The sequence below is a fragment of the Eubalaena glacialis genome, chromosome 1, assembly GCF_028564815.1.
Source record: "Eubalaena glacialis isolate mEubGla1 chromosome 1, mEubGla1.1.hap2.+ XY, whole genome shotgun sequence".
In the NCBI taxonomy this organism is placed as follows: Eukaryota; Metazoa; Chordata; class Mammalia; order Artiodactyla; family Balaenidae; genus Eubalaena; species Eubalaena glacialis.
This window is the reverse complement of record NC_083716.1, coordinates 206710692-206727810: the sequence shown is the minus strand read 5'-3', so window position 1 is coordinate 206727810 and position 17119 is coordinate 206710692. Positions and strand designations below refer to the sequence as shown.

At 39.7% G+C, this 17119-nt stretch overlaps 1 protein-coding gene across 2 annotated transcripts in view; it reads right to left on the bottom strand.

Moving 5' to 3' along the window:
- The window catches only part of CDK15 (cyclin dependent kinase 15), an 84517-nt gene that overhangs the window by 42597 nt on the left and 24801 nt on the right, over window positions 1-17119 (bottom strand). For both annotated transcript variants that reach the window (XM_061203990.1, XM_061203999.1), the window contains exons 7-8: window positions 9971-10094; window positions 8238-8358 (exon numbers count right to left, since the gene is read on the bottom strand). In XM_061203990.1, the coding sequence (XP_061059973.1) occupies window positions 8238-8358; window positions 9971-10094 (245 nt within the window). The remainder of the gene's footprint in view (window positions 1-8237; window positions 8359-9970; window positions 10095-17119) is intronic.

Sequence of the window (17119 nt, the reverse complement as noted above, 5' to 3'; positions counted from 1 at the left end):
CTAAATCCAGCAGCTGCCTGCAGTTAGTTTTGAATAGAGGACTTGTCTACCAAAATAAATCCTTCTTTAAAACCCAGTTTACATGGTTCTGAAGAACCTAGGGGCAGGACAGGAATAAAGACGCAGATGTAGAGAATGGACTTGAGGACACGGCGAGGGGGAAGGGTAAGCTGGGATGAAGTGAGAGAGTGGCATGGACTTATATATACTACCAAATGTAAAATAGATAGCTAGTGGGAAGCAGCCGCATAGCACAGGGAGATCAGCTCTGTGCTTTGTGACCACCTAGAGGGGTGGGATAGGGAGGGTGGGAAGGAGATGCAAGAGGGAGGCGATTTTGGGATATATGTATATGTATGGCTGCTTCACTTTGTTATAAAGCAGAAACTAACACACCATTGTAAAGCAATTATACTCCAATAAAGATGTTAAAAAAAAACCAACCCAGTTTACTACAACATGGATGAACCTTGAAAACATTAAGCTAAGTGAAATAAGCCAGACATGGAAGGATAAATATTGTATGATTCCACTTATGTGAGGTTCTAGTGTGGTCAAATTCATAGAGACAGGAAGTAGAATAGTGGTTGCTAGGGACTGAGGGGAGGGAGTAACAGAGAGTGATTGTTTAATGGGTACAGGGATTCATTTTGGGATGATGAAAAGTTCTGGAGATGGATAGTGGTGATGGCTGTACTTGATGCCACTGAAATGTACATTTGAAAATAGATGAAATGGTGATTTTTATGTTATATATATTTTAACACAATACAAAAGAGTAAAAACAAAACCAAAAACAGTGTAATCATCCTAAAACACTGAGTTTTTCTCTTCACTGAGGTTGCTAATGCAATCTTTTAAGGTCTGAAAAAGTAGCAGAAAGAGAAGAAAAGATGTTGGGAGATTAGAGGATGCTGGTTGTAAGTGTTGGGAATAGCCAATATGTCTTACTTGTATGTTTTCCATAATCTAACTGTTTGCTCTGGGCTTCCCACGGACTCTGCTGTTCCCCAGGGTTTACTGTGAATGAGAGGCTCTTGCACTACATGTTATTAATTAGTTTCATTGAGACAAAGGCTCTAATGCTCACCCACTGTCACCTGCCTCCTACAAAGGCATTCAGTTTGTACCCTACAGGGTTGCATGCCTGGCAAAATAGGATTTTTTTCCCTTTTCTTCTGTTGTAATCTTTTCCCTGCCCATTTCCCTCTTATCACTCTGAAAAGAAAAAAAAATGGAGAAGAGGAATCCCAGGGTAAACACCCAATATCTAACAGTTACATAGAGAGTGAACAAATATAGTAAACAGTGGAAAATGCCTATTATTCTATCTCTACATTACTTTTTGAGTTTTACTGGACAAACAACAATAATGAAATCAATAAGAGTAATGACAATAACTTTAACTTACAACTGTATTTTTATTCTGTAAGAAGTGTCATCATTATTCATCAATGGAATAACATACGTTTTTGTATATGTAGTAAAAAGTAAGGGATACATAGTTTAAAAGAGATTTAAAGAATTGGTACATGAGCTGAAGAAATTATCCAAATGCAGCACAGAAAGTCAAGGAGACTGAAAATATGAAAGAGAGGATAAGAACCATGGATGACAGAAAGACATAGTCTAATAATCTTTCATTGGAGCTCCAGAAAGAGAGAACGGAATAGAGGCAACACTCAAAAAGAAAATAGCTGATGAAAACATGAATTCATAATTGGAAGAAGCACAATATGCAACAAGCAGGGTAAGTAAAAAAAAAATCCATGCTAGACACCTTATAGTGAAAAATGCATAGTAACAAAGGCAAAGAAAAAATTCTTTAAAACATCCAGAGAAAATGGGAGATCACCTGAAAAAAGGGAAAGACAATAAGGCTAAAAGTAAACTTCTCTACAATTAGGCTGAGAGCAATCTTCACAAGAGCAGCAATGGAAGACAAAGCTGGGGAAATGGTATCTCCAAAGTTCTGAGAGAAAATAACTGTCAATCTACAATTAAAACCTTAGCATGACTACCTTTCAACAATGAGAGTTTACCTTAAGAAACAAAAGCAGAGTCTGCCACCAACAGGCCAACACTAAAGAAAGTTCTAAAAGATTTATAGCAAAAGAAAGGAAAATTATTCCAAAAGTAAGATTTAAAGTGCATGAAGGAATGATGAACAGTTTTAAATTTATTTGCACTTAATGAAAATAGCTTCAAAGTATATAAAGCAAAAATGAATAGAATTGTTCATTGTTGACAAATCAACAATATATCAAACAACTTCAATACATCTTTCCTTGATAGCTTAAGCAGACAAAAATTATATAAAGACAATATGAATAACACAATTAACAACCTTGAAGTTTTGAACATATGTAAAAACCTGTACCCAACAATTCAGGAATACACACCCTTCTCTAACACACAGGAAATAATTGAAAACACTGATCATGTACTGGGCCAGTGCTTCTAACAAAGCCAGTGCTACTTCACTAGGTAGAAAACTAGAAAAACACCAGGTTTTTCTCAATTTTTTGCTAACCTTTAATTTTGAAATAATTTAAAATTTAAAGTTGCAAGAACAGTAGAAAGAACTCTTTTATATCCTTCAAACAGATTCACCAATTGCCAACATTTTGCCCCTTTGGTTTTATCATTTTATCTATCTATCTATCTACCTATCATCTATTTTTTCTGAAGCAGTGGAGAGTAAGTTGCAGATACAATGACTCTTCACCCTTAAATACTTCCACATGTATTTTCTAAGTACAAAAGCATTCTTTTACATAACAACAGTGCAATTATCAAAATCAGGAAATTTAACATCAATCCCAATAGTATTACCTAATCTACAGTCCATATTTAAATCCCACTGACTGTCCCAGTAGTGTTCTTTAGCTCCATCTCCCCCAGCATCCAATCTAGGACCATGCATTGTGCTTAGTTGGCATATCTCTTTTTAGTCTCTTTTAATCTGGAACATTTCCTCAGCTTTTCTTTGGCTTTTAAAACCTTGACTCTGTAGGGGAACGGAAAATGTCACCCTAAAATATGCCACCCTGCCATAAGAATTGTTATGAGCTGAAGGCAACTGAGAAAAAGCAAACACTGGATGAGCTCTTTGCCTCTCCCTAGCTGCCTGAAAGGAGGGCATAAAATCCTCTTATGAAGATGTCCCCCATTCCCATCCCAGGAGGGGAGAACAACCTTATCACCATATGTAGAGATGGCACCAAGAAGAATCTATGTAAACAAACCTTGCTAAGTAACCCTTATCTGCCACCAGGGTACCCCATATACATATTCACCTTCCACAATTACCACCCCTAAAGAGCCCAGAAACCCCTTTCCGGGACTTCCCTGGTGGTCCAGTGGTTAAGAATCTGCCTTCCAATGCAGAGGACATGGGTTCGAGCCCTGGTCAGGAAATTAAGATCCCACATGCCAGGGGGCAACTAAGCCCACACACTGCAACTACTGAGCCCACACACTCTAGAGCCCACGCACCACAACTAGAGAGCCCGCACGCCGCAACTACTGAGCCCATGCGCTGCAACTAGAGAGAAGCCCGTGCACCGCAACGAAGAGCCCTCATGCCGCAATGAAGATTCCGTGTGCTGCAACTAAGACCTGACGCAGTCAAATAAATGGAATAATAATAATAATAATAATAAAAGAAACCCCTTTCCTTTGTCTTGTTACTTCTCTACAAGTGTATCGTCCTTTGTAAGAATGGTATAAAAGCCTCCAAGGCTACCTGTTTCTTTGGGGATTTTCTCTTCTTTCCATGAAGTCACTTCCCCTGTGTCACATAAAACTCTTAACATAAAATAAAATGTGTGTGCTTTTCTCCTGTTAATCTGTCTTTTTTCAGTTTATTTCACAGACCCATCCATCGAACCTCAGAGGAAAGAGGAAACTTCTTCTTTCCCTACAACGCTTTTAAAGCGTACAGTCTAGTTACGTCGTAGAATGTTCCTGAGACTGAGTTGATCTGATGCTGCCTCATGATGTGACTCAGGTTACGCTCTTTTTCTGCAGGAAAACCACGTATATGATACTGTCTCTCCAGTATGTCCTGTTAGGGGGCACACGATATCAGTCAGTGCCATTATCAACAACACTAACTCTAATCACTTGATTAAGGTGATGTCTGCCAAGCCTCTCTACGATAGTTACTATTTTTTTCTTTTGTAATTAATAAGTAATTTGTAGAGAGCTACTTTGAAACTATGTAAATAAATATTTTATTCCTCATCAAACCTTCCCCTCTAGTTTAGCTATGATGCTTCTTGTTTGAACCAATTACTACTATATTGCAAAATAGTGATTTTCTAATTCCGTCATTTCTTTTCCAGTTATTAGTTGGCATTCTACTGTATAAAGGAGCTTCCCTTCCTATCTATCTATTGATCCATCCATCCATCCATCTATCTATCTACCTTCAGTATGGACTTACGTATTCTTTTTTTATAAATTTATTTATTTATTTATTTATTTTTCGCTGTGTTGGGTCTTCGTTTCTGTGCGAGGGCTTTCTCCAGTTGTGGTGAGCGGGGGCCACTCTTCATCGCGGTGCGCGGGCCTCTCACTGTCGCGGCCTCTCGTTGCGGAGCACGGCTCCAGACGCGCAGGCTCAGTAGTTGTGGCGCACGGGCTTAGCTGCTCCGCGGCACGTGGGATCTTCCCAGACCAGGGCTCGAACCCGTGTCTCCTGCATCGGCAGGCAGACTCTCAACCACTGCGCCACCAGGGAAGCCCTGGACTTATGTATTCTTATGTTATTCAGTGGTATAATACATTACATTATTCTCACTATTAGGATGCTCAGAAGGTACCAGCTTTGGCCAGTGGGAGTCTCTTCAAGCTGCTTCCCACATCTTTTTACATATTCCCATCATTTTTTGATCACTTTGCTAAAAAATGTTCTGGCTTAACAAGATGTTCCCAGCTCATCTTATACTTTCCCTGACCCAGCCTCAGTATTGGCTACTTCTCCGAAAAGGCCTAGTTCTTTTCAGTAGGGAATGGCATTAAGAAAGCAATATCTGAGTAGCAGACCAACACTTATGTAAAATACAATAATATATTTCTTTTTTAAAAAATGTACCTAGCAGAATCAAATGCAAATCCTCTCTGAGAGACCACACTTCATCTGAGCCCTCAAAAAAAAAAAAAAAAAAATCCCACAAATAAAATTCCAAGGATAATCAGCATATCATTGTCAAAAACAACAAAACACGCATGGAAAAAAGATACCATATGCAAGAACCAAAAAAAACAATAAACAACAGAAACAGACTTACAAGGAAGGACCTTTGCTCTAGATATGTAAGAGCTTAGAGAGGAAATTATAAAACTTTACTAAACGGCATTAAAAATGAGCTAAACAGATGGAGAATTATACCGTGTTTAAAAATTGGAAGAAGATATTACAAAGGTGTTAATTATCCTCAAAGTGTTCTATAATTTCAATGCAATTCCAATGAAAATCCCACTAGGGTTTTTCATGAAACTTGAAAGACTGAGTGTAAAATTTATATGGAGAATCAAAGGGGAAAAATAGGCAAGATACTCCTGAGGAAGAAGATGAAGTAAGTGGTGAGACTTGTCCTAGCAGATATCAAGTATTATTATAATGCTATAGAAATTAATACAGTAGGATGTTGGTACAGGGACAGATAAACTGACCCCAGTAGAACAGAGTAGAGAGCTCAAAACAGACCTATGCATTTATAGAAACCTGATATATGAGAGATTTGGCATGCAGATTGCTGAAGAAATTAGGGTGAGACCACTGGGTTAGCATAGAAAAAGTCAATTTCCAATGTATTAAGGATTTCAAGTGAAAGGAAAAATTTTACAACTTTTAAAAGAATGTATTGGATATCATTTTGACCTCAAGGAGGGAAGGATTTTTTAAACAAGAAATAAAAGGGCTAACCATAAAGGAAAAGACTGATAAAGTCAGCAGTATTAAAATTAAGAACTTTTGTTTAAAAAGACAACATAAAGATATGAAAACATAAGCCATGAACTGGGGAGCCTGCTTGTAGCACTCATAACTGATAAAAGATTAGTATCCAGAGTATAAGAACTCCTATAAATCAATAAAGAAAGAAAGGGAGGAAGGGAGAGAAAAGGAGAGACAGAGACATAGAGACCAAAAGAAAATAAACAAAAGACACACAGAGGTATTTCATAGGAGAAAAAACACAAATGTCAAATAATCCATGAAAGGACATCCAACCTCATTAGTAATTAGGGAAATGCAAATTTGATCACAACATGCTACCATTCTACCCACTAACTTAGCAAAAATTAAGAAATCTGATTTTATGAAGTTAGTGCGGATGTGGGTAAGGGACTATGATACACTGCTGGTGCATAAATTGTTACAACCACTTGGAGAACAATTTGACACTATTTCATGAAGTTGAACATTCATATACCCTGTGACACAGCAAATCTTCTCTTAAGTAAGTACTCTAGACATACCCTTAAATATAAGTACCAAGTATATTCAAAATAGCAAAAAGAAATAAAACAAAAGGCAAACTAAATAACTGAAATGTTCATCAACAGAAAATAAAGTGTAGCCACATAGATCAACATGGATGAATCTTAGAAACACACTGAGTTAAAAAAAACCAAGTCACAGAAGACTAAAAACAATGTAATATCATTTTTATAAAAACTCAAAAGCAAGCAAAATAAATAATATTTTAAAAATACATAAAAATGTAGAAATGTTATTTTTAAAAAGGGTAAGGGAATGATGACAAGAAAAAAAAAATTCAGGGTAGAAGCCCCTCTGGTGGAGGGGCAGGCTGATGGGAAAGGGACACGAGTGGATGTGACAGTACTGATGATATTTCTGGTTGTTACATCGGGTAGTGGGCTCATGGAGTTCACTTTACTATGCTTTTAATCTACATCAGTTTTCTCAATCTTGACACAATTGACATTCTGGGCTGGATACATCTTTGTCATAGGGGGCTGTCCTGTGCACTATATTTAGTAGCATCCTTGGCCTCTACCCACTAGATGCCAGGAGCACCCCACCACCACCCAGCTGTGATAATAAATGTCTCCAAACACTGCAAGGGTCCCTGGGAAGCAAAATTGATCCTGGTTAAGAATCACTGATGTACATATTTATATATTTTGAATGTTTTAAATGTTCCATAATAAAACAAAGTTTAAAAGTGATGAGAAGAAGCTTCACTGTCTGTGAAGCACAACTAGGAAGTGATCATTAAGAGCTGAGAAAGCCAGAGCCTGCTGAAGGCCTTTGAAGTGACAGTGCAGAACAGTGAGAGCTGACAGTTTCAGGGGGGTTTTGACTAGCAGGTGATATTTCGAGAAGTGCGACTGGGTATCAGGAAATCAATGACTCCAGATACACTGGAGGAAATTCTCTTCAACTTTTCTCAATTCTTTGGGAAATTCAAAAGCTTAGTTTAGCCTTTTAGTGTTTTTCTTTTTTAAACAGGGCCTTCTGTTTATATAAGACCATCTAAGGAGTTGAAGGAAGCCCATACATTTTGTTACCTTTGAGGAGGTGGCCGTGACTGCAAATTTACCACACAAATGACTGGGATATTTCCAGGGATCAGAGCCAGATTACATAACACCACTGCTCTAGGATGGTGCGTGGCTGAGAGCCCATTCTCACCACTGCACCCAGTTAATCCAAGAGCCTCTCCAACAGTGTGGCTCTACTTGATAGCATTATCTGGTTCTTACATTTGCACTACAGTCCCCCTTAACCCCTCATGGGGAGAGTTTATTACCCTTATTTTAAAAACAAAGAAGCATAGACACAAAGAGGATACATGGCTTTTTTGAAGATAACGTAATCCAGAGTAACTGATTAGAAATACTGGCATGAAAATCAGGTCTACAGAGTCTTGGTATTTATGTTTTTTTCACCAGGCTCTGAATGGTGTTTGGGCATGTGCAGACAGTTGTGTGTGTGCATGTGTGTGTGTGTGTGTGTGTATCTGTGGTTTGGGAGTGTATGTATGTTTCCCTGAGGACAAGGGAGAAGACAAAGGATTGAAGAGAAGAGCTAGAAGGAGGGGCATTGTAAAAATCAAATGAGATATGTATTTGAAAGTACTTTATATTTCTGTATACAAATGTGATTGTCATTATTAGAATGATTATCTAAAATGTAATATAGGTAATAAAACAACCTTCACGGGTAGGATGACTCACATTTTCTTGGCACTAGCTCTTACCATATGTCCAGTTCAGAGGAATATTCAGTGGCTCCCAGCAAGGCATCAGGAGGGCGGTACCAGAGAGTCACAACTTCTGAAGAGTATGTCTGGCTGGGAATGGACTTGGCCCGAGCAAGACCTGACCGAAGGGGGAAAGCACAGAACTCACTGTCCTGAGACTTTCTGGAGAGCCACAGTGATACAGTCTGCCAAGGAGAGTATAATTGGCAGAGTAAGCAACATTTAAAAAATAATACACAAACTTTGGTGCTTTTAATAGAGCTACTCAACTATCTTGATTCTTGCGTACCTCTTCATCAAGTGAATTTCTCAAAATTTGGCCTACTTTGCAGCTAGATGTGGGCTTCCTGGCAGCTAAGTGTAGCAAGGCAACTAAATTTTTGCCTATTTGATATAAGTAGAAGTGATGTGTGAACTTCATGGAGGGGTTAAGTGTTGGTCTCTTTTCTCCTTCCTCCAGGCTGTAATGAGGCGGAAGTGGCTGCCATCTTGAAATAGGCCATGGGGCAATACCTAGGGGTGGTGGGGCCTCATGACAGAAGGAGAGTGGACCAATACACCATGGGGCCACCACAGAGCTCTGACTGCTTAGGTCAGACTGTTACATGAGAGAACGTGAAGCTTCGAGCATGTATACACCTCTGTAATTTGGGCTCTCTGTGACAGCAATGGAAAATCGATTCATGACTAATAGGGCCACCCTCCATTTCTGCAGTCCAGGAATCCCCAGTTTAGTAGATACAGGATGAGGGCGGTTGATCCACATTAGTTATTTGACAGGACCTTAGCTGGATCGTTCTCAAGTGCTCCTCTACAAAATAAGAGTACTTTCATCAGTTAGCTATTTATCTCACTGAATCACATGATCTATAGCTAGAAAAAAACCTGAATAGATGAGTTCACTGTTGTGGGGAATTTGATAAATGAATGTCTGTTAAAGGCTTACTGCAGCTATAGTAGCATCATCTGACATCTGCCAAATGGAGAAGAGTGGTTCCTCAGCTTATATGGAACCAGTTTTTCAACAAAAATTTATTGAGCACCTGCTATGGTGCCAGGCACTAGGGATATAATTATAAGCAAAAACGGATCCAGGCTGCCCTCATAATGCTTATAGTCTAGTAGAGGAGACAAAATCATCACAGAAGTATATATGTGTGTATATATGTATAATTATAAACTGTGATACGTGCTAAAATGGAAAGACACAGTGATACTCAGGGGAAATCTGCATCACTTTGATGAGAATAAAAGCCTCAGGTACCCATACAGTGCCACCTATATAGATACATAGGTGAGCAGAAACAGGTGTCCTGGAGCCTCCATTCCAGCAGGAGTCCATCCTACAATCTGGGCTTAACCTCTTTATCCTGTCATCCTGGGATAACTTTGATCTAGTCTGATGGAATTTGCACATCCACCTAGATTTAGGGAAACTTACCAAGTACTTTCACTCTACAAAAGTCTTTACATCAAAAATGGCAGTGAGGTAGTAGGGGTAACCAAGTTTTAGGATCTGATTAGACTGAGGCTTGATGGAACCCTAAGAAGTTACCAGTCTCGCCCTATTTCTTGCCTCCATCTTCCTATATGGTTGTTTGAAATCCTGACAAAGCATCATGTTCCCCGGTTCCCACTTTTCAAAAGCCAGCCCTAGTTGATGCTTTAAACATGTGCACACAAAAGCATCATTGTTCATAGCCCAGGAAGAGACTCGGGGGGCGACTTACCAAAATCAGCCAGTTTGAGCTCTCCCAGGTGACTGATGAGTAAGTTCTGAGGTTTCAGGTCCCTGTGGAGAACGTGTTGGTGGTGGATGTACGCCAGGCCCCGCAAAAGTTGAAACATGAAAAGCTGGAAGGAATGAACACCTTATCTAAGCAGATTTGAGACACTATGTGTTGATTTCTCCTCTAAATCAAAAACAGTCATCTGAAAGAATATAGTAAAAGGGTCTCTTGAGAGACGAAAAAAAAATGAAGATTTTGCATTTGAACAGGAAAAAAAGGACAAGGAAAGTCAAGTAAGTAGACCATGTCCTAAACAAAGGGATTCTGGCTTTTCCTGACATCTCATTTCTTTGATACTGAAGGAATTACCCTTCCTTAAAAATCTAAAGTGAAACTTTGAAGTTTCCATTGGAACACTAGTTATTGATTTAGATGTGAAAGATTTAATTTTTTTCCCACTGATGAACTTGGCATATAAGATCAAAGTTGACCTGGATATGATATTCTAACATTTACAACTGCTTAAGTTTTCCAGGCTCTCTGATATAAAACCCTTTTAAAAACAGAACACAGGGAGACCAGACTGGGAAATAAATCCTTAGATGGTATTAGGAAATAAAGGAACCATTATCTTTTTAAACGAATTTTTAAAGTATTAAGTTCAAAGTGAAAACAAGGGAAATATACAGTATAGATTCAGAGGGAAAAGATACCAAAATAAATTAGACCAAAAAAAAAAAAAATCAAAAGAGAATAAGGAATAAATAGTATAGAGAAGAAAAAAAGGGGGTGGGGGAAACAAAAGGAAAAATACATTCTAGGCCTAAATTTTAAAATGTTGCGTGTGGTTACAAGGCACAGAAACCAAAGACATTATTAGGTTCCCACCAAAACACAAGCTTAAGGAAAAAAAAAAAAAGAATGCTAGTATTCCAAGTGTCTTTTGCTATTTTCCAGTGCCACTGGCAACTAAGAATTCAAACACCAACATTAGTGTTTACAAAGACCTATGCCAACTGAGAACATGTGCTGGCAGTTTTGAAAAGAAAAGGCCAGCCCCAGCATTCCTGGGACACGGGCAAAATAGTAGATGCAGAGCCATGCGGATAAATCCACTTTTTCCATCACATCTTGGAAACTAGGAACTTCAGAGATGCTCGAACCTGCAATGACCTAACAATGACTTGGACACATTGGAATCAAGTTGATGAGTGCCATGGTCTGACCAAAGCAGGATCCTGGGGAGTTTACCTCCCACTGCACAGCTGTGGTTGCGTGGGCTCCATGCAGTTCCCATATCAGGGTCCCCAAGCCGTTTAAGAATGTTAACATTTTCTTGAGGCTCCTACTTCAAATGTTCGCTGGTTCTATGAGTCTTTCTCATCCCAATTCTCTCTGTTCCTGGTGCTTCAAACACACACACTGTATTATTCATTTTACCATTCATTCCATCACTCAGCTGCCAAAGCACAAAAGTCCCATAACAACATTTCAACCCTCCGATCGGTTATAAACATAAATATTCATGGAAAAGACAATATAAAGGACCAACTTAAATTCCAGGTAAAAGATAAGATGCCATAGTAGATGCTTAAAAATATGTTTTTCAATGTGATAGTAGTAAGGAAAGAGGGAGATGAAGACAGGTGAGAGACAGAAGACAGAGAGATGGTGACCAGCAAGGGACAGAGACAGAAGGAAGGGAGGGAAAAGAACATGTACTGAATACCCAGGACCTTTTGTAATCCTCAAAACAACCCTGTGAGGAAGATATGCTCGTCCTCGATTTATAGATGAGAAAAACAGGGCTCAAGGAAACGTTAAAAACATGTCTAGAAAGAGTCAGGGCCAGGTCTCAAATTCAGACCTGCCTGACACCATGACACCATCCTGAGAAACCAGAGAAAAGTTAGAAAATTAAAACCTGACAGGGAAGGAGAGAGTTGGCTAGCTGAGTCAGAGACAGAGCTTCATAGTGGGCCAGCCTGAAATCCCTTTCACGTCCCAAGCATAGACTGTTCTCACTGATTAGTCACACCCACCCGCCGCTCACCTTCTTGCTCTGTAGCTCCTTTCCTCCCTGGCTCCGCATGTCTACAAGCATTTGTAAATGGCAAAACACTGCAGTCTCAAGGTATGGGATTTCATCGCCACACTTGTCAAAACTGCAGTGTGTGCTGAGTAACCTCACCACCCACTTACTCTTTAATCCTTTACAACCTTTATTCCTCCTTTCCCACTGCCAAAACTTCACCAGTAATACGACCCAATCTGATGGTGTTTTCTCAGTCACCATCCAGATCGTGACTCTTTCCAGAGGGGTTTCCCATAGCCCAGGGGTTAGTCCTGTTTCCAACACAATGAGGTTCTTGGGAACAAAATAATTCCATTGGGCTAGTACCATCTGGGCTAGGAGTCCCACAAAAACACAATCAGATCAGTCAGCCAACTCTTCCAGGGAAGCCCGAGTCCTTCCACTCACGAGGGAATTCCTGGGATTTGTTCTATTAGAAATCTGACACAGGCTAATCTCACTATGATTCCCATCCTGTCTTCTGTGGTCACTAAAAATATAAGCCTCTCTGACTATTCCTTTTTCCTCCCTAAAGCTCATCTCCATACTGCTCTCTGCTTCCTCTCATTTAACCCAGCATCCATCGTCCCTCTCTCCCCCAAACCTTTTCATTGTTCACTTTTCACTCCTCAATCCTGGTTTTAAAACTTCCTAAAACCCACCCTCTGATGAATTTCCTTCTGTCTCCTTTGGCTTAAATTAGACCTTGAGTTCACTGCTTCCCTACAGCATTCTCAAGTGGATGCTCGTTCTTCTACAACTTGCTCATACCTTTGATCACTGCGAGGTGGGGTACTGGGTGACTTCCCAATACCCCTTCAAAACCATTGCTTCTCCACCCTCAAGTAAAAGCCCTTGTTGTTTGGACTTTCATGCCATTGAGCCACATCTTCCTCTATCCCTCTTCTCACTGTCATCCACACGACTCCCCACCATTCTCCATCATTCACTGAAGACTTGGGCACCCGGATCCCAGCTGTTGCTTCCCTAACATCAGTGCCCATGTGAACATGTCCAGCCACCCTCCACACTCCGACGATCTGCTTCTCCAACCCACTTTAGCCCCTCACTCCCCATGGTCACACACTGGGCCTTGCCATCATATGGAATTGTTTTTCCTCTGAAACGTGAAATTCATCCCCCTACAAAATGGCTTCTGCTAGGATCACTTTATTCATAATGTTTTTACTGTGGTCACCAATGTCTTTTGCTACGAAAATCCAATGGATACCTTTCACTCCTTCTCTTTGCAGCATCTGGCTTTGTTGACCATCTTTCTTCCTGAAGCTCTCTCCCCACTTTGGTACCACAATCTCTTAATTTTTCTCCTACTTCTCTGACTGTTCTTTTTATAGGTTCCACTTTCTCTACTGATGTCTAATATATTGATATTCCTTAGGGTTCCATCCTTGACCTTCTATTATCACCTTACATGCTCCCTTAGCCATCTTATCCACTAACATTGCTTCAATTAACAACTGTATTCTGATTATTTAAAAGTCTTTAGCTCCACCTCAGATCTCTTTCCTGAACTGTTAGACCCATATAGTCTGAAGTTCACCTGGACATCCCATAATCACCTCAAGCTCAGTATGCCAAAACTTAACTCACTATATCCCTCTAAAATCTATTTTCCCATTTCTCTGTTTCAGTGAACGGCACGATCATCCACCTAATTACTTAAAAGTTAGAAAAAGCATTGCTGACTCTTCCATCTCCCATTAATTCTGGCTAAGTAATTAATTGCACATATATCCAGTTTCCTCCACCATCAATTCACATCTGCACCACTGTTGTCCTCATTAGCCTCACTGTCAAGGTTGGAACCCTAATGGACACCAGCATTTAGAGAATGACTGGAGGAAATGAGAGTATGGGGTGGGAGTAGAGAAAAAACAAGGGAAGAGTGAGGTCAGGGGACTATAACATTTCAAAAAAAAAAGTATTGCTCACCTTCCAATCTATTCACCACAGTGTCACCAGAGTGAGCTCTACAAAAAGGAAATCTGAATTTATCACCTCCTATTAAAATGATTTAATGGCTCCTCATATGGAATAGCATGGCATAGCTGGGCCCTTCATGCTCTGGCTCCTACTTACCTTTCAAGTCTCAGCTCTAACCAACCTCAACTCTGTTCATTCTAATCCAGCCTTAACTCCTGAGTTATCTTCAGTTCTTGGAATATACCATACCCTCCCTGGCATCCCAGCATTTTCACTGCTGCCTCTACTGTGGGGAACTCATCCCTAGTCCTATCTGCTTTGATTGGATAACTTCTTCCTTTGTGCTTCCATATACCCCTAATAAATTCCTCTATTTATTAGTGTATCCCTCACAAACCCACAAAGTCCTTGCTATCAAATATGATTTTCAACTTTGTGACACTCTCAACCATGCCCTCCTTGAAACTGTCTCTTGCCTTGACTTCCATAAAAATGCATTTTTCTGGATCTTCTATATTCCTAAAAGCTGCTTCCCTCTGCCCCTTGCTGTCCTGTTCCTCTTCTCACCCCCTAAAAGCAAAAGTTCTATCATCAGTTCTTTTCTCTTTGTGTTTGCTCTTTTGATTATCCACTCTCTCGTCTTTAACTACAAACTCCATGTATCAGCTACCCTCAAATCTACATCTCTAGCATACACCTTCCTCCTGAGAACCAATCTCCTCTTCAGCTGCCTGCTGCTCATTTCCTTTGGCTATCCCACCTCAACGAGAAGCTCATCGTGTCTAAAACAGACTCTTCTGCCTTCTCTCTAAGTCGACTTCTTTTATTTCTGTTAATAGAGCTATAATTCTCCAGGTCAATCATACCCCAAATCAGTCATGTTTGACCCCATCCTTTCCCTCCACAAGCCCAGTTAGTCACCATGTCCTGGCTGAACTCTTGTTTTTGTTTTTCACATTCCTTTCTATTTGTACCTTCACTATTATAATTTATCACTTCTTACCTAGAAACTTGCTACTCAGAGTTTGGTCCTCAGCCAGCAGCATCTGTATCACCTTGGAGTATGCTAGAAATGCAAAGCTCAGGCTTCACCCTAGACTAACTGAATCAGATCCCCAGGTCATTCATCTGCTCACTGAAGCTTGAGAAGCACTAGGCTAGCCCACATCAATAAACTCCTAACTGGAACCCCTAACTCCAGTCTCCTCTCTTTAATCCATCCCACAGACCACAATTACATAAATTTCCTTCTGATCGTGTCATTCTTTTTCAATCAAACCCCTTTAATGACTCTACTTTCTAAGGAATAAAGTCCACATCTTAGAAAGTAAGGCTCTCAGCCACCTACCCAATCTATTTCCCCGGACTAATATACTCCATTTCACTAAGATAGTCTCTGTTTCAGGCCAACAGGACCAGAGATGCAGTATGGCACTGGTAGAAAAGAATCTTAACCAAGAATCCTTTTTAGCAATGGCAAAAGCTGGTTCTATAACTTCAGGCAAAACATTTGTCCTTTCAAACCTTGGATTCTAATTCTGCAGAAAAAGAAAGTTAGACCAACCCAGTGTTTTTAAGGCTTTTTTTTTTTTTTTTATTGCATCCCCCAGTAAGAAATATATATGTTTCCAGTTTTCACATTCATACATAGATAGAAGCACAGCTTCAAATGGAAAAAAAGTTGCACAAAATAATACTTATTCTTACTAAATGTAATATACTATAATATTTTCTATTCTTTTCTCATCCATTCCATTTCATTTTTTTAAATGCTGGTTGCTAATCACCAACTGATTTCACAGCCCACTAGTGGGTCAGAACCTGAAGAGTGAAAAACACTGTGGTCCCTTCAACACTAACAGTCTATGGCTCTGGGGTCCTCTTCCTTGAACGCATCCTGTACTTCCCTGTTCTGTACCTTTGCTGAAAACATTCCTTCTTCCTCCAACATCTTCCCCTATTCCAGCCTCTTGAAATGCATTGCAACTTTAAAGGTCTGGCTTATTAAAACCTCTTAAAATGAGAAGATATCTTTTACTTCTTTGCATGTCTACAACGTTAGGTCTTATTTCTTACTTGGTGTTATTCACAAATGTCCTGTAATAGTATTGGTGTGTATGTCTTATCTTCTGTTTTTGGCTCTATGTCCCTTGAGGAATCATGTTTTCTACGTCTTTCTATTTTGCTAAGCACTTAGCACAGTGCTTGGAATGAGAGTCACTCAAGCCTGAAAATGTTCTATCTTTCTCACAGTTACTCTTTCTCCAACTGTTCTTCTATTTAATCAAACCTCTAGTTCCTTGACTCTTCTGCCCTCTCCCTAGCTATCAGCAACCTGCCTATCTTCACTTCCTTCCCTCAGATTGGACTCAGTTTAGAAGCCTCTGACCATCCCTTTAACCTCTCTCTTGACAATCGCCAAATATCTTGCCCACTTGTCTTTTCCTCTCACATGTCTGGCAAAGCCTCACTTCTCAATCAATCCAACTACCTACTTTCTCTGCTCCTCTATTTGAACTGCTAAGCACTGCCAGAGAGAAAGAAAGAAAGAAAGAAGGAAAGAAAGAAAGAAAGAAAGAAAGAAAGAGAGAGAGAGAGAGAGAGAGAGAGAGGGAGGGAGGGAGGGAGGAAGGAAGGAAGGAAGGAAGGAAGAAAGAAAGAAAGAAAGAGAAAGAAATCTCATGATCATGCAGATAATTTAATGGATTTCACCCTCACCAGAGTCCTTAACACACTACTAGACATTCCTTCTTGGTTTCCCTAGTTAGTTTTCTATTTCATTTTCCTCTAACTATTTTAAAAGGTTTTCACTCTTTTCAAACCCCTGTCTTCAAACCTTCCTTTCCCCCTTGCCTCTACGACTGGATTAGGTCCCCTTACTATGAGTCCTCATAGTATTCCTAGTTAACATGGCCATAGCCCTTATAACTTTGCTTCTCACTACCTATTTAAGTCCATATATCCTACTGGGCTTTAGCTCATTGAAAATAAGAAACACAACTTATTCATTATTGAAACCTCAGGATTTAACATGGCACTAAGTAGTCAATAAATATTTCCTGAATGAATGAATTAATAAACACATAAATATTAGTTAAATGAATGAGTACATCATATACAAATCTCATATG